The sequence below is a fragment of the Mustela nivalis genome, assembly GCF_964662115.1.
Source record: "Mustela nivalis genome assembly, chromosome: 2".
In the NCBI taxonomy this organism is placed as follows: Eukaryota; Metazoa; Chordata; class Mammalia; order Carnivora; family Mustelidae; genus Mustela; species Mustela nivalis.
Window position 1 is genome coordinate 176,875,515 of NC_139021.1, and position 26,443 is coordinate 176,901,957.

The 26,443-nt window shown below is 37.9% G+C and overlaps 1 protein-coding gene across 2 annotated transcripts in view; it reads left to right on the plus strand.

Annotated features, from left to right (window-relative positions):
• The first annotated feature begins 1,722 nt into the window (after positions 1-1,722).
• The window catches only part of WDR11 (WD repeat domain 11), a 59,900-nt gene continuing 35,179 nt past the window's right edge, over positions 1,723-26,443 (plus strand). Inside the window, exons 1-11 of one of the 2 annotated variants that reach the window (XM_082722676.1) lie at positions 1,723-2,250; positions 3,228-3,339; positions 8,186-8,339; positions 9,263-9,436; positions 11,758-11,944; positions 14,270-14,435; positions 15,286-15,400; positions 16,236-16,431; positions 16,935-17,038; positions 20,255-20,431; positions 23,689-23,773. In XM_082722676.1, coding sequence (XP_082578802.1) covers positions 2,165-2,250; positions 3,228-3,339; positions 8,186-8,339; positions 9,263-9,436; positions 11,758-11,944; positions 14,270-14,435; positions 15,286-15,400; positions 16,236-16,431; positions 16,935-17,038; positions 20,255-20,431; positions 23,689-23,773 — 1,556 coding nt within the window. In that variant the 5' untranslated portion in view covers positions 1,723-2,164. Of the gene's footprint in view, positions 2,251-2,313; positions 2,430-3,227; positions 3,340-8,185; positions 8,340-9,262; positions 9,437-11,757; positions 11,945-14,269; positions 14,436-15,285; positions 15,401-16,235; positions 16,432-16,934; positions 17,039-20,254; positions 20,432-23,688; positions 23,774-26,443 lie in introns of those variants that run through there. The other variant, XM_082722677.1, reaches the window with a different exon arrangement.

Genomic DNA, 26,443 nt, shown 5'->3' on the forward strand with positions numbered 1-26,443 from the left:
GTTATTGCAGTTACCTAAAAATACATTAGTCTCCCTTTCTAGACATACATATATGCAGATAACAGTCAAGTAGGGTATGTATATTGAAATAACACAGTATAGCACAGGAGAGTGATTTCACAGAGGTCACTATAAAATATTTCCACTCATATCACATTGGCCAGAATTTAGTCCTATGGCTTGATCTAGTTGTAAGGGAAGCTGGGATATGTGTTCATTTCCTAGAATGACAATGTGCTCAGATACAATTGGTGCTTCTGTCCCTATGAAAGAAGGGGAAAATGAATTTGGGGAGCCAATTCATAAGCTCTGTCACAGGAAGCATCAAAGAGTTTTAATAAGGGAGTGATCAATTTAAACCTATGGTTATTGGCATCTCTGATTGCCCCAAAAGCAGTAGGGAAGAATGTGGAGCAGGACGGGAAAGGGAAGCAGCAGCAGTTGCCAGAGAACAATTAAGAGACAAAACGCACTGACTTTAACTACTAAGACACTTTTGGTGATGATCTTTGAGAAAGCTGTTTTCTCAGAGTGAAAGGTGCACAGACACACACAAAAAACCATCCCTGAAGTGACAACATCACCAATTATTTTGTCCTTTGTGTCAAATACATTGGAGAAAAAACAGACATCTGCCAAAAATTATTGCTGGGAAAATATCATGGCAAGTGTTAACAGTAAAGGGTATTGTGAAAGATTCAAATGAGGTAAGGATTGTAAGAGTGTCCCTAAACAGAGTGGGATGGGTGCCCATGCAGAAGTAGTACGACCTCTGCCCCTCTCCTGCTTCAATCCTCCCAACACCAGGAACTTCTGACTTTTGTCAGTTCCAACTCCATCACTTCCTGGGATGCATCATTCTATTTTGAACCAAAATAAGGAGAATATAACACCTGTTAGCTAGATAGCTACACCTGTAACAGATGGTGACTGCAAACTCTGCCAGCACCCATCTTAAATCTTTCCCAACAAGTATGTAACCTTGCGGTTTTTGCCTTTTTCAGACTGAGCTCCCACTCCCTGGCAATTCAGAGAATACATTTGATTTCAGCGAACTCTGTGCTCCATGGATTACAACCCGTAAAATCCCAAATAAATGCTTTAGTTGCTTTACACACTCTTCTTATGGATCAACAGTGTAGATGATGCCCTGAGCACAGAGGAGAGAGACTTTAGTTGCTTTACACACTCTTCTTATGGATCAACAGTGTAGATGATGCCCTGAGCACAGAGGAGAGAGACTTTAGTTGCTTTACACACTCTTCTTATGGATCAACAGTGTAGATGATGCCCTGAGCACAGAGGAGAGAGACAGAGCAGAACGTGCAAAATGAAAGCTGCTCCCCACCCCCAGCAGCTGGCCCCAGGAGTCATGTATTTTTTCAAGTATTTTCAAGACCAGAAGTGGAGTGATCTCCAGATTTAGAAATTGTTTATTTTAGAGCCATTCATCTCATTCCTTCTATCCATTTCACCCCGTCATGTTCCTCTATTTGTTCTATAACTTCTTTTTTTTTTTTTTTTTTAAAGATTTATTTATTTATTTATTTGGCAGAGATCACAAGTAGGCAGAGAGGCAGGCAGAGAGAGAGAGGAGGAAGCAGGCTCTCTGTTGAGCAGAGAGCCCCATGCGGGACTTGATCCCAGGACCCTGAGATCATGACCTGAGCCGAAGGCAGCGGCTTAACCCACTGAGCCACCCAGGTGCCCCTGTTCTATAACTTCTTGAGAGCCGGGGTTCTCCGCTTCTCCTCTTCGCCTCACACCCGATGCCTACGACAGTGCCTGGCATTCGGTCGCTGTCCTGAGCCTACAGACCAAAGTCAGAAAGGCTAACTGGGGCTTTCAGCTCTTGCTTTTCAGGATTTCCTGCAGGGTACAGAGGCCTGCGCAGTCCCAACGTGAAGAAAAGAGTGGAAAGCAGCACAGCCCCTCCCTGCTCGGGCTGGCAGCACCAAGTGGGCGGCGGGCGGACTTGGAAGGAGCCTGAACAGGCTGAGCCCGGAACCTGAAGAAGGCGGAATCCAAGGTGGTGGACACTTGCACCCGACGGAACCAAACGGCGGCGCTCACGGAGCCACCCGGACTCTGTTAGGAACGGAAGCGCAGGGGCCGCCGCTTCCTGGTTGGCGGTGGGCGCCGAGGGCCGGGCTGAGCTGAGGCGATGTTGCCCTTCACTGTGAACTTCAAGGTGTCGGCGCGCACCCTCACGGGGGCCCTCAATGCTCACAACAAGGCGGCGGTGGACTGGTGAGGGCGCCGGGCTTGGAGGCCGCCGGGCTGGGCCATGGGTGTGTAGGGGAAGGGGAACAAGAGGTTTCGCCCCCTGGTGCCTTTGGCCTCGCCACGCCTGGGTGCTGCCCTCGCGCTAGAGGTTTTCTTCCAATGCTGGGTTTTTGTTGTTACTGTGAAAACAGGAGATGCCCCAGGTGTGAACCTGCCCTGTGCGAATGTAGTGGCCCTGTTTCTCCCAGGCGTGTTTCTCTTTCCCCATCCCGTCCGCCCGTCTTCACCTGCGCTCCCCCCTGCAGGCTCCTCTCCCTGCACCGCCAGCTCCCCTGTCCCCGTCTCCTCCCCAGTTTCTCTCTCTCTTTTTCTCTCCTTCATATCCCCGCTGCTTACCTTTCGTCATTCCACAGCTTGCCCGGCCCCGTGCCAGGCGCCTGTCCCCGCACCTGTCCCCTCCCCTTGACCTTCTCACTGTAAGCTCGCACTGCACCTCTGGACGTTAGTGCTTGGATCGAAAGCGGAATTCTGCGGGGCGGGGGGGGGGGGGCTGCTGGGAATGTTGGCAAGAGGGAGGAAACCTTCTGTCCAGTGTGTGTCCTTGTATCTGGTTGGAAGGGCCAGGACTAGTCACAGATGCTTACGGAACATGATCTCCGGGACTTTGGTGGTGGGTGCTCAGGGGTCGAAGTTGAATAAGACAAGGTGCGCGTCCTTAAAAACAAATAGACGGCAGGGGTTTGTTTATACGTCTTCAGGGGTGTATGTGCATGTCACTTAGAGTGTTTTTTTTTCCCTCCACATGAAAAACGAATGTCAGCATTTCTAGGTTAGCCGGACATTTTATTTAAATGGGATAAGGCAAAAAACTGGCCTGTATGCTTCGATAATGATTTTGTGCATGGTAGTACGTGTTAGATTTGTGATTGATTCTAGCATGCCTCTTGGCAAGAGAGAAGTCTTTGTTTTGTGCTTAAATTTTAATATCACTGTTTTGTTAGGGGCTGGCAAGGCTTAATTGCTTATGGATGTCACTCACTTGTGGTAGTGATCGATTCCAATACTGCCCAAACTCTTCAAGTTTTAGAAAAACATAAAGCTGATGTGGTCAAGGTAAGTCAAATCCCACTTTCATCCTATAACATGTTGCCTATTCTGAAGTTTTAATATCACTAGATGCTTATTAAGTGATATATGTAAATGTTAAATAGCTTTTAAACATAATAATTCATTTGGGGTAGCCTCACAGTTCCATATAAATGATTTAATGACAATCCAGGATGAGCTATTAAATACTAGGTCTTAGGTGATTTTAAAGATGATGGATAACACCTGTTCCACCATTTACCAGAACACTTATTCATTCATTAGTTTTGAGCACTAAGCGTATGCTAAGGATATAGAGATGAAAGTCATCAAGCAATTCGTTGTCTAGTGAGGAACAATGAAGACACAGACATACAGTATGCTAAGTGAATGCATAGGGACAAAGGAGGCTACATAACACCTAGTTGTAGGGATCAGGGGAGGATCACAGGAGTCTTTCCAGTTTAGGGACTGGTAAACAGTAGTTAACCAAGTGAAGAATGGGAGGAGTACCACAGGTAAAAAGAAGACTGTACACAGTGGTAAGTAGTGGGGTATAAAGATGGCTAGAAGTTGGGATATGGCCAAAGGTTGATAGAAGGGGAAGCATCCAGGGAAATTGATCTGTCCTAAAAGTGTTAGAAGGTTCTAAAGGAATTTGGATTTTTAACTAGGCAATTGATAAGGCTGTGTTTGTATTCTAGAAAAATTTACTCTGGCAGCAGTGGGGGATTTCTTGCAGAAAGGCAAGATGAGGCAGTGGGATCATTTAGGAGACTTCTGCAGAAATTTTGGCAGGAAATTCTAAGGGCCTAAAATAAAGCTGAGGCAGGAAGGAGTCATATTCAGGAGCTGCTGAAGAAATAAACTGGATAGCTTTTATAGTAATCATCTTAAGGAGAGTCAGGGACTAGAATGATTCCAAGTTCTCTTTGAATAACCAAATGATAGCGTGGCTATGACAAGGGGAATAGGTGTGAAATCAGTGAGTTTAAGTTTTCAACATGCAAAGTCTGAGACGCCTGGTGCAATTGAATTACAGTGATCTGAAATCTTAGGGAAGATTAGAGATCAAGATCTGGGGGTTTTGGTTTATTTCTTTTTGATAACAGCTTTATTGAGATACAGCATAAAATTTACCAGCTTATAGTGTACAATTCCATGGTTCTTAATATAGTCAGAATTATGTAGCCAGCACTGCAGTTACATCACACTGAGAAGAAACCCTGCATCTGTTAGTAGCTGCTCCCCATCCCCTCATTCCCATCATCCTTAGGTATCCAGTAAAATACTTTCTGTCTCTAGATTTGTCTATTCTAGACACTTCATATAAATGAAATGACACAATATGTGTCCTTTTGTGCCTAGCTTCCTTCCCCCTTCATTCAAGGTTCATTTGTGCTTTAGCATGTGTCAGTACTCTGTACCTTTTTATTGGTGAATAATATTCTACTCTACCAGTATACCACATTCATGTATTAATGGACATTTAGATATTTCTCACTTTTTAGGCATTATGAATAATGTTGCTGTGAACATTAATTACAGGTTTTTGTGTGAACATGTGTTTTCATTTCTCTTGAGTATGTAAAGAGGAGTGAAATTTCTGACTCATATGGTAACTTTGTGTTTAGCTTTTTGAGAAACTTCCAGATTTTCCAAAGAGGCTATACCATTTTACGTTCCTACTAGCTGTATATGAGGATTCTAGTTTCTCCACATACTCACCAACATTTGTTATTATCTGTTCTTTTGATACTAGCCATCCTGTTGGATGTGAAGAGGTTCTCACTGTGGTTTTGGTTTGCATTTCCCTGGTGGCTAATGATGTTGGGCATCTTTTCATGTGTTAATTGGACATTTGTATATCTTCTTTGAAAAGTGTCTGTTCAGTCCTTGGCACATTTTAAATTGTCTTTTAATTATTGAGCTATTAGAATTCTTTATGTCTTTTACATAGAAATCCTGTATGAGATGAATGCTTGGTAAATATTTTCTCTCATTCTGTAAGCTGTCTTATACTTTCTTGATGATGTCCAGTGAAACAGTAAAGTTTTTAATTTTGATGTCCAATTTATCTATTTTTCTTCTTTTTCTTCCATTGTTAAGATTTACACCTTTGTTTTCTTCTAAGAATTTTATCATTTTAGCTCTTGCATTCAGGTTCTTGATCCATTTTGAGTTAATTTTTATATGTAATGTGAAGTAGGGAGAAATGCAGCTGATTTTTACATATTGACCTATGTCCTGTCGTCTTGCTAAACCCATTAGATCTAGTAACTTTTGAGGGGATTTTTTACATAGACAATTATGTTATCTGCAGATAATGACAGTTTAGTTTTTTTCATAATCTGTGTGCCTTCTATTTTTTTTTTCTTGTCATATTGCATTGGCTAGGGTTGATACTATAACATACAGGAGTAGTGAGATGATACTCTTGTCTTATTACTGAGCCTGGGGTGAAGGCATTCAGTCTCCTGCCATTAAGTAGACATAGGGATTTATTTTGAAAAAATATATTCTCCCTCCCCTCCATTTCCCTGATTTTTTTGGCATTTCTGGCATTTTTTTTTCTTTATGTGGATCCAAGTTTCAGTCTGGTATTATATTCCCTTTGCCTGAAGAATTTCCTTAAAGTTCTTGAGGTGTTTATCTAATATAGGTTGAGTCTCTTGGTTTTTATTTGCCTATGAAGATGTTTCACCCATTTTTGATCTTGTGATACTTGAAAGATATTCCACTGTCTTTCAGCTTGCATAATTTCTGTGAGAAATTCTTATCTTTATTTCTCTACCTGCAGTGTATGTTTTCTTGTCTGACTGCCTTCAAGACTTTCTCTTTATCCTTAGTTTTCAGCAGTTTGATTATGATATATCTAGGTGATTAAAAAAATACCACACACACACACACACACACACTGCTTGGGGTTTACCTGAATGGAATTCAAGCACTTATATACATAGATGCAATCAGTTCTTATCCTTGATAGTTTTATTCTGTAAAGTTGCTGCAAACACTGAAATGTTGATTGCTCATAGGGGAAATACAGGTTAGGTTCCTGTTAGCCTCTTGTCACAAAATTTTCATCAACCGAGCAATATGTAACTTTGTTTTGTGTTTGTTTTGTTAATTCATTAACATTGAACTCAGAGGCAGCAGCACTACAACTCCTGTCTGAACAGAGCTTATCCCCCATGTTTGTTCCATAACACACATCAGAACTTCTTGTGCCTGGGACCACTAGGCAGCACTTCACCATGTGCTTGGGGACCATTTTGAATTTGAACAGTGAAATCATCAGTAAAGAGCACAGAAATGCACCCCCCCCCCAAAAGTGGTGCTGTATAGACCACAAAAAAGATACTCATTTGCATTATGAGAGCTGAAATAAGAACATTTTGTTTCACCTGGGAATACACATGTATGTTGGGTTACTGAAATTATTCACCACTCTGCATGTGTCTGATTGTGGAAGTACTGCAAGTATTACTTTTTTAAATGAAATCACAAATTTCAGTGAGTGGTCAAACACATCAGCAAAGAATGCAGATTGAATATACATACACTAAATATAAATGAACACACAAACACACATTCAAACATGTGCATGTGTGCATGTACACACTCTTACACATTTTATTTAAAAAAAATTCTGGCCTGAGGAAAAGATGTATTATAACAGAATCTTAAGGCTTATCAACACTGATGTTCAGAAAACTTTTTATTTCCATCTTTTTAATGAATTCTTTAGAGATACTATAAGAAAGGCACATGCTTCCTACCTTGGCATTACGTATGAGTAATACACATATATGTACACACACGTCTGTATACATACGTTTATATATGTATATATTTGAAGATTCTGTGGTGTTTGGGTTCATTTATTAAATATGTGCTCGTTGAGCACTAGCTTTGGTGGTGGATAGATCTGGGGATAGAAATGTGAACAAGGCCTGTGTGACCCTTCCCAGTGGAGCTTATAGTTCATGGTTGGTGGTGGGTCTAAATGGGGTAAACAAAGCCATTACAAATTGTTGTTTGTTAAATGCTTTGAAGAAGACAAACTGGTTGCTGATCTAGAACAGAGGGAAGGTTGTGGCCATGGAAGGCGATGGCTTAGGGTGAAATGAAGACGTGTGTTTTCTGTCAATATTTAATGCTCAGGATTAACCTGATTGGTGCTGGAATCTTGTGGGTTTTGTTGTAAAAACTCTATTCTTATGATATTGCTAGAGGTATGAAGCATTTTTTTTTTTTTTAAGATTTTATTTATTTGTTAGAGAGAGACAGAGCGTAAGCACAGGCAGAGTGGCAGGCTAGAAGCAGAGGGAGAAGCAGGCTCCCTGCTGAGCAAGGAGCCTGATGTGGGACTCGATCCCAGGACGCCGGGGTCATGACCTGAGCCAAAGGCATCCGCTTAACCAACTGAGCCACCCAGGCATCCCGCATTTTTTTTTTTTTTTAAGGAAAAAATTAACATCTTTTTTCCAGTTTCATGAGAAGGACAGCTAAAGGGCTTTTTGCTTGCTTTGTTTTTTCCATTTTTTCCCTCTGCAAGGCTTTGGTAGTTTGAAGTTGTCTCCTTTTAATTAGGAGAGCAGAATACAGAAAACCGTTCTGCTTAATAATTCAGGCTTTTAGATGTTTTGTCATGATTAGACTTTATGATTGTATTGCAACTTAAAAAAAAATCACAAATAATGAAAGTCTGACTTTTGAGATGGAAAACAGTTTCCTCTTAATTCTTTCTAAATATTTTTATGACATAAGTGTAAAATGTAGTATGGGTTCTGGTTGATGTTTTATGAAAATTGTGTTTAGTTTCATTGAATACAAGTATTTACTTGATATGATTTCTTTTTGATACTAGGTTAAATGGGCCAGGGAAAACTATCACCATAACATTGGCTCGCCATATTCCTTGCGCTTAGCTTCTGCTGATGTCAGTGGAAAGATCATCGTTTGGGATGTAGCAGCGGGAGTAGCTCAGTGTGAGATCCAAGAGCATGCCAAACCTATTCAGGGTGAGGAAAGACTGTGCTCTGCTAAGTGTTCATATTATCACACTTGCTCTTAGAATGGTTTTTTTCCCTTTTAATTTCATCACTTCCCAGTCAACTCTTGATTTTGTTTAGCGTGTTTTATTGATCTGTCTAGCTTTCTTATCAATATATTTCCATGCATATTTCCTCAAATCTCAGCTGATTTTTGCTTTAGTAAATTGCATTAATTTTAGCGTTGGCCTCAATCAAGCATGATGAGAAAAATTAAGCTGCTGTAAAAGTCTTATAATCTAAGCTGTGATAAAGTATACTTGGCTGAATTGCTATTTTAAATTAACCCTCGATGCTTACTTTCCATTAGTAGAGATGATCCAGATTTTATTTTCATTTTCGTATAGATCATTTGCTTATGTTACTGACCTAAAACCAATACAGTATCTTTCAACTCAGGGCTTTGACTAAGTGGCTGTCTTGACTGAGTGAATTTTTTAAATGACTGTTTAAAAAATATTTGTTGAGTACTTTGTACTAGGTACTGAACAAGATATTTATAGTGTTTATTATCATGTAAAAAACATGAAACTCTGCAAAGTTCCATTAAGTAATTTCACAAAGATGTTAGGAGAGTCTGACGTTGATCATGGCCAGCACAGTCTTTGATGCAAAGTTTTAAGTAAGGATTAGTGAAAATTGTTTTGTATTTTCTTTAAAGTAATTTGAAAATGTTTCTCTTGAGATTCTAATGTCCAGACAGCTCATCTTAATATAAAACTACACTTTTCCTGTGCAGTCTTGACATATATACACATATTGAACATGGGGAGAGAAGTTAGGATTTTAAGAACTTTGGGGGGAAAAAACAAAACAAACCCTAAATGTCAAGTATTCGTTAACCAAGTGTTCTGAAGTGATTTCTGAATTTTGCCTTCATCTGGTCTTTACAGATGTTCAGTGGTTATGGAATCAAGATGCTTCCCGAGATTTACTACTTGCTATCCACCCACCAAATTATATTGTGCTCTGGAATGCGGATACTGGCACCAAACTGTGGAAGAAGAGCTATGCAGATAACATCCTTTCTTTTTCTTTTGACCCTTTTGATCCCTCCCATTTAACTTGTGAGTAATACATCTAATACAGATACTAAATCATAATCCCATATCATTTGCAAGTATTTTGATGGCTAGAACTTTAAATGCACAAGCTGTACCTTCACTGTGTTGAATTTCTAAATAGACTTCGATTAGCTGGGGAGAGAGTTGCTGTGCTGTTCTAATTCTGGCTTAATGAAATTTGTTTTTCTAGGAACACATAAAGAACTTGAGTCAAAGGTTTCGTTTAGTATGTGGCCAAATTCAGTTCTTCCCTCTAAAAAATCATTTAAATTCATGCTTGTGTTTTGAGTGCCATAAACAGATGCATGTGTGGCACAGAATAAGCCCAAGGGAATTTTTTCTTGCAGAGGTTATTTTTGCCCGTGTGCTCTTAGTGTTTTCACCGAGCCGCTGATCTAAAAATGTGATTTGTTTTTAGACACATGTTTTGTTTTGTTTTGTTTTTTAATTTATTTTTTATTTATTTTCAGCATAACGGTATTCATTATTTTTGCACCACACCCAGTGCTCCATGCAATCCATGCCCTCTATAATACCCACCACCTGGTACCCCGACCTCCCACCCCCCCACCCCTTCAAACCCCTCAGATTGTTTTTCAGAGTCCATAGTCTCTCGTGGTTCACTGCCCCTTCCAATTTCCCCCAACTCCCTTCTCCTCTCTAACTCCCCATGTCCTCCATGCCATTCTATGGAGTATTATGCCTGCATCAGAAAGGACGAATACCCAACTTTTGTAGCAACATGGATGGGCCTGGGAGAGATTATGCTGAGTGAAATAAGTCAAGCAGAGAGAGTCAATTATCATATGGTTTCACTTATTGGTGGAGCATAACAAATAGACACATGTTTTTGTGATTAAATGATTTGGGAAATATTCTTCATTCAATTATCCAACGGGCATTCCTTGAGCTATTACTATATCCCAGGTATACAGAGAATGAAGGGGAATGGGAGGGATGGGAATGGGCAGGTTGTTGTAGTAGATGAAGTGGTCAGAGTAGGCTTGATTTTGATATTGGATCAAAAATTGGAAAGAGGTAAGGGAATTAGTTGCGGGAGAGAATGTTTCTCCTGAATTTGAATGACTCAGAATTCTAACTTTTATCTACCAGCATTTGTTATTACTGAGTGTATATTTGTGTGCTGAAGAAGGAAGAGAAATGCGTACCTGCAGAAACTAAAATGGGAAACCCAACTGTGGAGTTTCAGTGGTGTGTGGTTAGGTGTTGTGTCTATATACACGTATATGGTGTGTATGTGCACGTGTGCGTACGTGCACTTACTCCTTAGTGTGCTATGAAGTGCAGTGCTGTGGGATCACAGAGGAGGGCTGCTTTAGCTGACCCACTGACTGAGGGAGGGCATCCCAAAAGAAGAGGAATGAGTGAGACCTTGGAAGGGCGTCCTGGCATCTGAAAAGGAGATAAGGCCTCAGGCTAACTTTACTGCATCTCTAATTTGGTTGATGAAAGCACAGTATATTTTAAAGCGTCCGTTCACCTAACATCTTTGATTTAATCATACTGAATATGCTAGGGCTGTCATAACTCTTGAATACTTCTTTGCTCCCTGTGCTTAAACCTAACTGCAGGGAGCCAGGAGAGATGAGATTTCTGTTATCCGTGTAGTAGCCCCAGTTTTGAGGGAGATTATTTTCAGTCATAAAAAGGCAAAATTTGTTTTGCTAAATGTGGTGCTGCCTTGTTGAATACTTCTGTTTCCTGTACACGTAGTAAGCCATTGTTGGCTCTCTATTTTTACTCTGGATATAAAGAGAAAAAGAACACTCTCGTACTTCCTAAGGTTCAGTCTGATGCTCCAAAAGAAAAAAGGAAATGTATATTTAGACTGAGCAGTTCATGATACTTGTAAAAAATTAGTACCACATCAAATATTTGAACTCAGAACTAAATGTGATATGCAAAGCCTCTTAGTATGGGATTTTTTTTTTCTTCTGTGAATTTTATATTCTGAAAAGTCTTGGATTTGAAGTTACAGGATATAATGAAGAAAGGTTTTTAATGAAAGTCCATGCACTGAATTTATTTGGAAGAACAAACATTTGTTCTTTCTGCTAGTAACCTTCTGATATCTTTTTAATATAAAACATTAATTTAGAAAGCTGAGTGTAGAGGCCTCTGATGAATTGTAATGAACCACCTGTTTCACTTCAACTTGGAGAACATTTCAGTTACGACTACATTATACTGCCAGTTCTATATTATTAAAATTATCATTACCTTGCTTTCAAAATTGTATTGGAATAAAACTCTGTGCTCAACTTGATTAAACTTTAATCAGAGTTTTGCTTCTCTCAATACAGTACTCACCAGCGAGGGTATTGTATTCATCTCAGACTTCTCTCCATCCAAGCCTCCTTCGGGCCCCGGGAAAAAAGTTTACATATCCAGCCCACATTCCAGCCCAGCTCATAATAAGCTGGCCGCAGCCACAGGGGCCAAGAAGGCTCTTAATAAAGTAAAAATCTTAATCACGCAGGAGAAACCTAGGTAAGTTACAAGTATAAAACTAACCATTTAGTTCATCTATTTATCATCCATTCAAGAAACGTCATTGTTGAAGATGTACGAATACAGATTTTATTCTTTACCTCACCCTTTCTCCTTTCCAGTTTTGAATTTATATGGAGGAGGAGAATATTCTCTCTGTCTCTTCCCCAAGGAGGAGGTTCCACTTTGATGTGGCTCCTTTGTTTTCAGTTATTATGCTAACCTCTCCCTTACTGATTTTTGCAGATGACAGTTTCTGACTTCTGATTTTTAAATCTGAAAACAGAAAATGAAGATTCCACAGTTGGCAATTGAATACATTTAAAAAATTGGGGACAAAAGCTGGATTTTCATTTTAAATATGTTTTCCTGACTTAAGTGCTCCGTCTCATTAGCTAGTAAAATATGGGTGTTTTTCTTACGCATGTAAAGATGTTTCTCATACTGGTTAAGAGCCAAGATTCTAGGGGAAATTATAGCCGTGTGACTCAGAATTCTTTTTTTTTTTTAATATCTTATTTATTATTTATTTGACAGGCAGAGATCACAAGTAGGCAGAGAGGCAGGCAGAGAGAGAGGAGGAAGCAGGCTCCCTGCTAAGCAGAGATCCTGATGTGGGGCTCGATCCCAGGACCCTGGGATCATGACCTGAACTAAAGGCAGAGGCTTAACCCACTGAGCCACCCAGGCATCCCAGAATTCTTTAATCTTAATCATAATTTTCACTTTCCCAATCTCTAAAACAGCATTTTATAGCATTTTATATGGTTGTTGTAAGGATTAGCATACAGTAGCTTAGGTACTTAATGTAGTGGCTAATAATTTTAGTAACCATTTATTTGGTAAATGCTACATATTATTGTTTATTTCAGAAATGGCAACTGAATAAAATTTTATTTTAAGTAACTAATCTTATGCATTGGAAATAGACTTCAGTTTTCTTTCCTAGAGAGCTATGATCTTATATTTTTATTGTTTTGGCAGTTTTTTGGCATTCATTTTTAAAAGACTCTTACTTTAAATATGCTAAGATTATTCTGTCTAGATTTTGTGGGTAATTATCTGAAAAATCTATGGTCAAATACAAATTGTTCTGCAAGTATATTCTGAATTTATATATAAATATCATCTTTATGTATTAAACCATAAGCTCATTAATTTCACCAAATTATCCCCCACCCTGTGCCATAATATTTGGATTGCTCCTTACGTATTTTAAGAGAATATTCTATTTATTTTTCATTGGTTCTATGTTATAGATAAATCTTTTAGAGTCTGAATTGTTTGAATTGTTTTATTTTATGATTTGTGTGTATTATATCTTCTCATATGAGTCATATGTTCATTTTGAGTTTTGGGGAAATGAATTATTAATCCCTTCAAATAGAACTGCTCCAGGTGCTTTTACATTCATTATTACATGGGATCCTGCTGTAGTTCTGGGCAGTAATACTGTGTCTGTTTTATAAGTGAGGAAATTGAGCTGCACATTGTTTTAAATATGTTCCTCCAGCTTACCCAACTAGGAAGTGGCAGAGCCAAGATTTTAATGCAATCCATGTTCCTGTTTTTAGTCCTCTAATCTAACTTTATTTTATTTTATTTTTGGCACAAAGAGGTGGTTTTAATAAAGCCTGGGGACAGAACCCATGGGCAGAAAAGAGCTGCCTAACTTTATTCCTATTGAAATAGGTTTAAGAAGGTTATGACTGAATATATGCAAGTCACAAATGGCTGAAAGGATTCTTGAGACTCTTGAACTATCTACAATCTTTATAAAGTTTTATCAATTTTATTTACATAGAAGAAAATACTGTGATAAGTGAATAAAATACCCCACTTTGTTTCAAAAAAGATTTAAGGTGGCTTAGAAGTGAATGAAGGCAGAGGGGAGGAAGTGACATGCCCAAGGTCATACAGGTAATCCATTGACTCCTGGTCCAAGGGCCCTAATTGCCCAGATTGCTTTGTTCTGATGCTGAGTATTGATTTCAGCAATCTGTTTGGTACTTCTCATTGCAAAATAAAAATAAAACTACTGGTTTTGTCACTTTATAGCCTTACTACTTAAATTTTTTAAAAAATTTAAATGTATCTCTATCCAATAGTCTGTGCATTACCATTTGTCATAATTTGGGTTTTGGCACATAGTAGAGATCTTAGTTTTAGATGCTAGTCCCTGTTGGTCATTTCAGGAAACAATTGTATCTTCTCATTGACAGTTATGTGGAAAGGACAAAATTTCAGTCCTTTATTAGCTTTTTCTGATATGAATAAAGTCTTTGACTTATTTCTTGATGCCTAAAGTATGTTTACTTTTTTCAGTGCTGAATTTATAACTCTAAATGATTGCCTTCAGTTGGCATATCTGCCTTCCAAGAGAAATCACATGTTGTTACTCTATCCTCGGGAGATTTTAATCCTTGACCTTGAGGTGAATCAAACAGTGGGTGTGATTGCAATAGAACGAACAGGAGTTCCATTTCTGCAGGTATGTTTGATCTAAAAGTTCTATCCCTCCAAGTTGGTCATGAATATTATAGACAGTAAAAACATAATCTTGCAGAAATCCTTAGTTCCACTTTCTCTTTTCTATTTATTTAAAAATTAACAATGTTGCCTGGGTGGCTCTGTTGGTTAAGTGCCTGCCTTTGGCTCAGGTCATGATCCCAGCGTCCTGGGATCAGGCCCCCCATTGAGCTTCCTGCCCAGCGGGGAGTCTGCTTCTGTCTCTCCCCTTTCCCCGCTCATGCTCACACTCTCAAATAAATAAAATCTAAATAAAAAAAAAATAAATTAACAGTGTTACTGTATTCCTATTTTTCTGCACTTTTGATTATGTGATTTACCTTAGAAATTCTTCTGACTGATCTGGAGATATTTATTGAACTATTTAAGTTTCCTGGATAAAGGCAAATTTTTATGATTATGAATGGATGGTTTTTCTTTGTTTTTTAGAGATTTATTTATTACAGAGAGAGTGAGCGTGCACACGCACATGCGTGTGAGTACCAGCAGCAAGCCAAGGGGTGGGGGTTGGAGGGTGCAGAGGCAGAGAGAACCCTGAAGCAGACTCCCTGCTGAGTGTGGAGCCTGATGGCGGGGCTTGATCCCAGGACCCTGAGATCGTGATCTGAGCTGAAATCAAGAGTTGGCTGCTCAAGGGACTGAGCACCTCCCAGGTGTGCCATAAATGGAATTTTTGAATAATTCATTTAATTTTCAAGCTTGGGGATTATGTGTGTATTTTTTTTTTCTGTCCATATTCTCTAAATATGCTTCCCGGCATATACTTTTTAATCTATTGTGTTTTTTAAAATGAATACATTATCTGTTTAAAGGTAATACCCTGCTTTCAGCGTGATGGGTTATTTTGCCTACATGAAAATGGTTGTATAACTTTACGTGTTCGAAGATCTTATAATAGTGTTTTTACCACTTCAAATGAGGAACCAGGTGAGTTTATATCTTAGAATAATACTAGAATATTTTTCTCCAGAATTTCATAAGCCGTCATGTGGCGGATACCAGCCAAAGCATAGAGTTAATGGTAATCCTGGCCGTGGGAAAGTAGAATATGATTGTAAAAAAGTATAAAGCCATGGTTAATTTCATGGTTTTATAATAGTGCCCCTCCTATATGCAGCAAAGAAAGTAATATTTTGTAATTACTTAATTGTATCCATGAGCCAAGTAGATATTATCTTTGCGTCTTTTTCTTCAGCACAAGTGGAGCCTTTTAAAATACCTTTATTATTACACCCCTGACTTTTCTGCTTTAGGAACGTCCATTGTAAAATTACATAGGTTAGTAAGTCTCCAGGGTATTGTCAGTTTCTGTCTTATCCTGGAGAATGAAAGCACTGTGTTAAAATGATGTACTTTTAAAAGCAAAAGCGACTTTCATGACTTTTGTAGAGTACCATTATTTTCAGGCTTACTGAGGCCACTATAAATTATGATGACCTCTAGTATACTGTACATTATTTGGTCATATCACTGTTGATCCTTTATCAAAGCTGTTTTCTTTGTTTTAATAATATTAAAAAAAATATTGATTGTAGTTTTTATTTTGGAAACTAAAGTTGGTGTGGACAGCCACTAAATGAATCATATTTATATTCTGAAGAAATTAGTAATACTTGTAAAAGGAGAAGGCATTTTTGACAAACTGTGTGCTAGTGAAGGAATGATATTCTTTTTAGTTGAGGTTTTATTTAAATTAAAGCAAATAGTAGTGATATTGCTGTGTTGCTTTCTGATATTTAAAAGAAAACAATACTATGTTAAGATCCAGATCCTGTCCAGGAGCTTACCTATGATTTACGAAGCCAGTGCGATGCAATCAGGGTGACAAAAACTGTCCGTCCCTTCAGTATGGTGTGTTGTCCTGTCAATGAGAATGCAGCCGCCCTCATAGTGAGTGACGGCAGGGTCATGATATGGGAACTCAAGTCCGCCGTTTGTAATCGGAATTCACGGAGCAGGTAAGTGAGTGAATAGGATTGTTCTCTGGTTTGCTTTATTACCTCTTTTTAGAAAATTACTAGAATCAGGGGCGCCTGGGGGATTCATTTGCCTTCTGCTCAGGTCATGATCTCAGGGTCCTGGGATCAAGCCCCATGTCAGGCACTCTGCTCAGTGGGGAGCCTGCTTTTACCTCTCCTTCTGCTCCTCTCCCCTGATGGTGCATGCTTGCTCGCTTGCTCTCTCAAATAAATAAATAAATAAATCTTTAAAAAAATTAGCAGAATCATGAAAATAGCAGGGACTTAAAAAAAATTTTTTTTAAGTGAGAATTTAGATTATTAGGGAATTATGTAAACCTCCTGGAAATATTTCACTGTGGGCAAGATTAATAAATACTATAAGATTAATAAATACTATAAAAATGGATAGAATGCTATGATCTGAAACTAGTAATTTGAGTTACTAAACTGTAACAGAGGTTTTAAATATGTAAAAACATGTAATTATTATGTCTTTGCAGTAGTTCTGGTGTATCACCTTTATATTCACCCGTGTCTTTCTGTGGAATTCCTGTAGGAGTGCTACAGAATAAGCTCCCAGACCTCTCCTTAGATAATATGATTGGTAAGCTATTTTTTTCCTCTAACATTTATGTTAGGTATTTCTCTTGAAGGGCAAAATTAATAGTTACTGATTTGCAATTATTATAAAGTCAAAGTTAATATCTGAGAAAACTGGATTGTGGGATCATTTTTTTCCTCAATAAATCAGAGGATATGAAATATTTAAGCCAAAAAACATATATTGGCATTACAGTTACCGGTATTAGAAAATGTTCATTCATGAGAGACTCTTGATTTAAATGAAGGAGATGACATTAGGCATGTGAATACTAGATCTGTGCTGTGTCCAGCTATACCCCACTCCTCAGGGCCTTCCTGCAGTCTGGTCCCCGGTCTCAGAACTGAATATGTACTCCTCTTTCTCCCTTTCTGCTACTCCTAATTTAAAATTCAACTCAAGCGTTGCTTTCTTTAGTCTTGTAGCCTGACTTAAATGTTCTTCATTTGCAGTCCCTGATGGTTATCTGTTGTTGGAATGGTGATTCTGTTTGTTTCCTCCAGTGAATTATAAACTCTGTAAGTGTGGGACAGTGTTTGATTGCACTTTGTATCCCTAGCACCCAGCAAAGAGCCTTGTATATTCAGGATGTGCAATGAACATTTATTGAAGGAATAAAGTGACTGAGCAGTATTAGAAAAAGTAATTTTAACATCATGACGTACATTTTTAAACTTTCGTGTTGGGGATTCAGCAAATTTATTTACAGATAAAATATTGTTTCAGAGGGGCCTCTGCCTTCGGCTCGGGTCATGATCCCGGGGTGCTGGGATCGAGCCCCATATGGGGCTCTCTGCTCGGCAGGGAGCCTGCTTCCCTCCTTCTCTCTCTGCCTGCCTCTCTGCCTACTTGTGATCTCTGTCTGTCAAATAAATAAGTAAAATCTTTTTTTAAAATTTCATATAAAATTCATATATAAAAAATATATATATTAAAGGAAGAATGAAGATTTGTGATTTCAGATATTGTACAACTAGAAGTTGTAAATATGCCAAGAAATTTTGAAGTCTTAATTCTTTTAAAATTGTGGCCATGGCTTATAAAGGATTTTCTTTACTGTTATTTGTTCTTTCATAATGTAATTGAAGATCAGTATTATTTTGTTTAAATGCTAGATTCATGATAATACTAGGAAGGGCATTACCTTATTAATCTTAATCATAAATGGCATTTATTGCGTACTTAGTACTGTGTTAAATACTGCACTAAATGCCCTATGTATTACCTTAATAACCCTGCGAAGTAGGTAATATTATTATTTGTTTTATAAAGTGGAAACTGAGATCCAGAGAGATTTAAAAAAACTTGCCCTATACCAGAGAGCCAAGAAAAGGTCGCCCTAATCTTGACCCTCCTTGGCCATGGCCTCTAGTCCTGGCTACTCCACTGTGATCTTAGACAAGACCTCACCTCTTCCAGGCCTTGGTTTTCTTGTAGTTCTTGCCATTTGTAAAATCCTTCTGTTCAGTGATATTAACTTGTTTATTTAAAGTTCTTTCTCTTCACCTTCCAGACATAAATCTATATGAGGAAGTTTAGACACATACTTGTTTTGCAAAATTCATTTTATCAGTAATACAGTTTTCTGAGTTAATTGACCTTATCTCCACTTAATATAAAATATTAAAGTGAAAAGAATTATAAAATAAACAGTCATGCACAGAACTAATCAGTAATACAGAGCCCATGGGAGTTTGAAATTTCATGCTGTTTAAGTGTCTAAGTGATATAAATTACATTTTTTTTAAAAGACAAGAGGATACAGATTGTATACAGTTCCTGACAATGTAGTTGATTTGAAAGCATTAAATAAATAAAGCTCTGTTACTCAAAAACATTTTAATTAAAACTTTTAATTAAACTTCTAATTTGATATTCACGATGTCCTTAGTGATAGTTGAAAGCAATTCAGCTAAATATAGAGGCCTGATTTATATTCATTGGGTACAGCCTACTGCTTTTTAAGGCCTAATCTGCCCTACCTTGTGAATTGCCTGTTATGGAAGAAGTTTGAAGAAAAATGATGGCCATTCCTGGGAGTCCATTCCAAGCTGTGGAGGGTTTGTAAATGTGGTACTTCTCTGTTGAACTCCATGTTCCTTTAGACTCCCATCTTCTGTTATCAAAGATTGATACCAATCGTATGATATCATGGGATCTTCTTATTTGGATTAAATTGATGGCCATTTTTTTCTGTACATCTTATGAATTTCAAAATACCCGCAGTTTGCTGCAGTATTAAAACAACTTTATAGCCTCAGAAGGTTACAGTATTCACAACCCCATCACTCGCTTATGGTAATTACTGACATTTTTCCCTTTCACGGGTGTGTGTGTGTTGTGGGTACGTACACACTCAGGTATCCTTTATTATGTATTTTTGACGACTATATCCCAGTATTCAAAAATGGTTTATAGGCAGGAAATTTGTGTACCCTTTTTAGTGAACGGTCTGGGTTTTGTTGTACTCACATGTTCACATTTTGTTAGAATGGTTTTACTGAAGCCTTTTAGTTTGAAACTTGAGTATAATTCTGATTAAACCTGAGTATAATTGCTGTATCTGAAAATAATGCCCATTTAAGATTTAACTATCAGCAGTGAACTTATATATTCTTTATATTATGTATTTGTATATTCTTTTTTATGTGTAATTTATGTTACGTACATTATTTTGTATGTTATATTATTTTGTGTGTTGTTATATTATTTATGTATGAAGTATTTAATTATAAAGCTTAGATTTTGTAATTACATTGACACATTGAAAAGATTTCTGATTAGAAACCTAAATGAGTTCCTTGAACCTACAGTTGGTGATCACCAGTGTTATGTATGGTTTAGAAAGTGCATTTAGATTGAAAAGTGACCCTTTAGAAAGGTGGGTGTTAAGTTGGGAATGAGCTGCAGCGTCCCACTCCCCAGAAGCTGGTCTCTGACCTGGGTCCCCTGATGCGCCTTGTTTGGTGCCTCATACTGGGAACTTCGGCTGACAAAAGTCCCTGAGTTCTGGACAGCAGTCCTCCAGAGTAATCTGTGGTTTGAGGTGGCAGACAGTGCAGTTTCCGTCCGAGAGCCAAGTACAGAGCCATTCTTCAGCTGCGGCCCATGGAGTGCCACCTGATACCTTGTAGACCTGAAAAGGGTTGCCGCTGCAATTTTCTTTACATTTCAGAATACATTGTAATGAGTGTATTTGTACTTTTGCTTCCCCCTCAGGACAAAGTGCCATTGCTGGGGAGGAGCATCCCAAAGGCCCCATTCTGCAGGAGGTGCACCTCCGCTTCCTGCTGACGGGACTGCTTTCAGGACTGCCCTCCCCACAGTTTGCCATCCGTATGTGCCCGCCACTGACCACCAAAAACATCAAGGTGTATCAGCCACTGCTCGCCGTTGGTAAGTATTGGATCTATTCTTAATCCTTCGTGCCTGTTTTATGTTTTATAAGACATTTAAGTGTGGTAGTGATTAGAAAATCCTTTATTTGAGGATAAGGAGGAAGAGGCCCCATGAAATCATATATATATACTCATCTGAAAATATTTTTCTTCTTTTGTTTTTCTGTCCTTTTAATCCACCCATCTTTTTATTTATTTTTTAAAATTTTTAAAATTTAATTTAATTTAATCTTTTTGTGTGTGTTCCAAAATTCATTGTTTATGCATCACGCCCAGTGCTCCATGCAATATGTGCTCTCCTTAATTCCCACCACCAGGCTCACCCAACCCCCCACCTCCCTCCCCTCCAAAACCCTCAGTTTGTTTCTCAGAGTCCACAGTCTCTCATGGTTCGTCTCCCCCTCCGATTTCCCCCAACTCACTTCTCCTCTCCATCTCCCCATGTCCTCCGTGTTATTCCTTATGCTCCACAAGTAAGTGAAATCATAGGATAATTGACTCTCTCTGTTTGACTGACTTCACTCATCACAGTATTAACTCATCCACCTGACACTGGGTGATAGAGACACTGACTACAATGGGTACCTTTCTGAAATGTTAGGACAATAATCTCTGTGTGATGCTAAATCCAGATTCCTTGTGTTTTTTAGTCCTAGTTAGTAGTTTAGTAATAGCAATGTTCTTCATTTGCCAAGAATTGTATATTGAACGTTGTTTAAAATGGCTATGGTCTCTTTAAGATTTGCCTTTTGGGTTGAAATTACATAGTTTTATATTTTTGATAGAAAATTGGTCTTGGTTTCAACCTCCTGTCACATTAATTTCATAATAATGTGAGTAGTCTTATCTCCTTCATAGATAAAAAAACAAATTTTATTTGCTATTATGTACAGAAGGTTAAAATGGATTTCTCAAAAATTTCAAAAAGTAGTATATTCATTTGAAATTGTCAACATTTTTTCTTAAGATGCTGTTCGTTGGCTTCTGGCTTTCTCTCTAGGTCTATAACATGGTTTTTTGTTTTGTTTTGTTTTGTTTTTTCCTAAAATGAAAGCCTCATCCACATTTATTTTGTTGCTAGTAGGTCTTAGTTAGCTAACAGCCTACTCATGAGTACTAAAGGCTCATTTGACTAATCGGTTTTGGCAATATTCTGATTTTCCCAGTTTTTCCATTACAGTCTTCTGAATGTAGTTTGCATTTTAAAGTTTGGTAGTCTGTGTGTACATGTGTCCAGATTTATATAAAAGCAGATAAATATTTAGTTTTTGCTTTAGAAACTATTGACTTATATTAAACCTCTTAGAGAAATTTTAATTGAAATTTGTTAATGTACATTATAGTACATGTATATACAGTGTCGGTATACGTAAATTGTCAGTTAGGATTTTGTCAGTTTCTTGGAGAAAAGTACTTCTTGCCATAGCTAGATAATTGAGAGCTAAGTCAGGGTCTGAGATTTCTGTTGTAGAATAAGCTGTATTTTACTTGTATGATGATCAAGTCATTTATTGAATTTAGTATAATCACAAAGTAAAAAGAAAAAATATAAAATTAGTTCCTAAATTTTTGCACTCACCAGGGCAAAGAGTCAGAGTTCCACTATGGAATTACTGCTCCTTGTGGAGCCCCTAGAATATTAAATCATAGGTTCAGCATCATTAAAACCTACAAAATGTAGGGGCACTTGGGTGGCTCAGTTGTTTAAGCATCTGACTCTTGATTTTAGGTTAAGTCATGATCTCACTGTCATGGAATCGAGCCCTGCATAGAGCTCTGTGCTGTTCATAAAACCTGCTTAAGATTCTCTTTACTTGGGGCACCTGGATGGCTCAGGTGGTTAAGCATCTTCCTTCCGCTGGGGTCATGGTTCCTGAGATCGAGACTGCATTGGGAATCCCTGCTCAGCGGGGAGCCTGCTTCTCCCTCTCCCTCTGCTTGTGCTCTCTCACTCTCTCTGTCAAATAATAAAATACTAAAAAAAATTCTCTCTCCTTCTCCCTCTACCCCTTCCTTCCTTCCCCCCCCCAATCGTGCAAGTGTGCGAACATGCGTGCATGCTGTCTTTCAAAAAAACCCCCCCAAAACCAACCCCCTCAAAAAGCAAAAAGCTTGCAGAATGCAAAATCATTTTATTATGATGATCTGTTAATTGAAAAGTTTTAGTAATTCTTTAGATATTGTCTCAGTAATAGAAGGTATTACTGTGGAATAGATGATAAATGTAAACAAGTCTAATACTGTATTTTTCTAGAATAGTTCTGTAAAATATTTAATAAAGCATTTAGCAGCAGGTACGCTAAAATTGAAACTTGCCTAGTGTTTTTATTTCTATTACTATTCTATCATTTCTACATTCTGTCATTCTGCGTGAATCCATTCATTTTTTTAAAGTCATGTGCAGTGAGAAAGTGATTGTCCAAGCAATTATATCGTTCCCTTTCTTGCTTAACTTATAAAAACATTTTGAAGACTAAAACATTACTTTTCCAAGAATGGCCATGTTCCTCCAGATTAAATTATAGACACACACTCTACCTGAGGCCATGAAAAGCTTTAGACATAAAATAACTACAAACTGAATTACAACAATAATAGAAATAGTGATAAAAATGTGCTTAGTTTGTGCCAGGTACTATAGTAAATGTTTGAACTGTGTCTTCTCATTTACTCTTCAGCAAGTAGATTTTCTATTATTCCCATGTTAAAGGAATTAAAAACACAGATTTAGTGTTGGCAAGTAATTTGTACGAGTGTAAGAGCCAGAGCTTAAACTCAGGCTAGTTTAACTGCAAAATCCATAGCTAACCACCACATTTGTCCATCTCTATGATTTCTAGAATATGAAGACAAAACAAAAATCTTTGGAAAGAAAAACAGAAAAGATCTGGTTTCTGAGTTCTGCTGAGGACTGAGGACTTGCTGTTGTAAACATTCAAAATCTGAAAAAGTAGAAGTTCCCATGTGTGAAAAAGCTTATTAGCAAAGTGCTTCTTCAGATTTTATGTGTATTGAGTTAGATGTTGAAGTCTTTCGTGAAAATCTATCCCTGGATTTAGGAAGATCTCAGAGCACATGAGATTAGGCCCATTTTTGAAAAGAGAGTAGACCAGAGAAATTGACTCTTAACACATAGCTTGAGTCCCTTTTGTAAAAGATACATTTATAAAATTATTAAAATCCTGAGAAAAGACTTTTTGGAAAGATCTGGAACTACGGCTTGAGTAATTCTATTCTCTCACATCGTTTCGATAGGTACAAGTAACGGTTCTGTCCTGGTGTACCACCTCACCAGTGGGCTGCTGCATAAGGAGTTAAGTGTCCACTCCTGTGAAGTCAAGTGAGTATGCATTGTGACGTTGAGATCACAAACAAAGCATACTGGAAAGAAGTTCGGGACACTTTTCTACATTGAATATTATGCAGTGGTGATTATTTGCCTCAAAGTTTTGAAAAATAAATATTCACATTTAAGTAATGGTTATGTTATTCAAGGCTGAACACTAATTGTTTGCTTTGTAAAAGGATATCGTGCAGTGGAAAATTTTGTCTGACTTCTGTTGTGGCATCTGATTGTGGAGGATATTTTCTCACTGGCTGTCCCTGCGTTCCTTTGTTCAGATGGATGTAGCTTGTTTTTCATTTCTATAAAGATCCATTGGTAGGACTATTCCTGACAAATTTGAATGAAGTCATGTTAATTATTAACTAATCTCATTTGTTTTTTGTTTAAAGCACCATGAGAAAAGAACCCAACTGGATAGCATTTCTAGTTTCATTTTGAGGTGTTGTGTTTGATGAGTGCTGTGCGATCAGAGGGAGCTGAGGGAAAAAGTTGCTTGGTTTTGAAGCACATGCGTCTCCACAGCATTATTTTGTTCATGGCGGGGCTGCCCCCCCCTTCCTTTGTTCTCGTCATGATTGATTGTGAAGTTACATGTGATAACACAAATTTATTACATCTCCCATATTTTTGGATGATCTTTTAACAAATGTACAAGAAAGGCCATTTTCTCTCCTCTGAACGTTATATACTCACAGGTCTATGCACATGTTAAAATTCGTAGTTAATCCTTCCTACATACTTTATTCTAAGTAATTGTATTTTCTGGATGGGGAAAGGTTAACCCTTTAAGTATGACAACTGATTGTGATGGAATTTCCAGAAGAGTCTACATTGCCTTATTCTGTCAAGTACATTGTTTGTGGTGCAGCCCAGGTAGCTGTCAGTCTCCACCTCCTGCTGAGCCCTCCAGTAGCTCTCTGAGTACTTCTGCATGGCATCCTAATGTCTTCAGAGTCACTAGTCCCCTGGGTGCAGTGACAGAGGTCTGTTTGGACCATCTCAGACTGTTCATCTTTCTCTTCCTCCATGAGACCCTTCTGCCGCTGCTGCTACCTGCTGTCTCCCTTTCTTTCCTGTCTACATTGCTTTTCTTTTTTTCTTTTTTTTTTAAGATTTATTTATTTATTTGACGCAGAGAGAGAGAGAGATCATGATTAGGCAGAGAGGCAGGCAGAGAGAGGGGAAGCAGGCTCCCTGCTGAGCAGAGAGCCTGATATAGGGCTCATCCCAGGATTCTGGGATCTTGACCTGAGCCGAAGACAGAGGCTTAACCCACTGAGCCACCCAGGTCCTCTACATTGCTTTTCTTAACATTTCCTTTCACCCTTGGCTTAGTGTATAGTGTTTGCTTTTGTGGCCAACACCCACCAGTCAAATTCTTCATTTAGTCAGTACTTATTCCAGGGACGTGTTAAGTGTTAATACTTTACATGACCATTTCTTTGACTCCCCACTCCTCTATGTGGTAGGCACTATTTTTATTCCCAATTTATAGAAGAAACTCAGTATTGTAATCTGTGAAATTTAATCTGGGCCTTTCAGGCATCAGAACTGACCTTTCTACTTAAAGTGCATGTGCTCTATCTCCAGCTAAAAAAATGCACCTCAGGCACATTTTGGCAATAAAATGAAAATGTTGATTGAGCCAGGATTCATGCTAGAAATTTATACCTGCTTCTGGAAAATCAAGTACATTTTCATTTTTTTCTGAACACTGAAGTCTTTAATAAAGACTCAATAGCGAGTTTATCAGCAAGCTATTAGTTTTAAATAAGATTTGTTTTCCTGGAACATTCAGATGGTAGATGTCACTAAATACATGACTTCCACATGCTGTGATAATATTTGTTATTATTGAGTAATACTTGAAATTATAGTGTTACTTGGGATACGAAATAATGGATATACTACAAAGGCTGATGTTGTGAATGATCACACAAATGTGCTCCATTTTTTTATGTGAATTTTCCCTCTTAATTACCATTTTGAAGATAATTCACATTTTATATTCAGAGATGATGCCCAAGAGGATGTTAAAATCCTGCCGTCTTTGTGTTTCAATTAATGTGATTATAATATTACAATTAAAAGCCATTACGAAAATTTCACAGATGGGTCATAAAAATTGCTGAACTTATTAGCAATAAACCCAACATATTCTAGATTTTCATACACAAATTTAAGGTCAACTTTTTAAAAAGTTGCTTTTACTTTGTACTAAACGTGTTTTTTAAAGATCACTTACATGGGCAGGGACTGCCTAACTGCAGCTGGTTTTGCTGTGGGTTGTTTTCAGAATCATGGTGCTTTAGCCAGTTTGATGTTACAAATACATACTGAGCAGCTTCTGTATTCCTGTAAACAAAACCTTTGATGCTTATAATCCAGTGGAAGATACCAAGGAATAAATAAATGGTATGTGGAGGTTTTCTTAGATTATTAGACTTTTTTAGATTATTAGTTTATGTCTTTGTCCAGTAGGCTAAATTTACAATAATAAAGCACAATGTTCTTTTCAGTGTCAAACTTACTAAAATAGCAGTTTACAGGGCTATCAGAACATTGACTGACTCAGTATTGCTTTTAGTAAATTGATTTGTGCAAAGTATAATAATCTCGGTTTTGTCTATAAATTTGCCGAGGTTATTTTCATAGAATTATAGA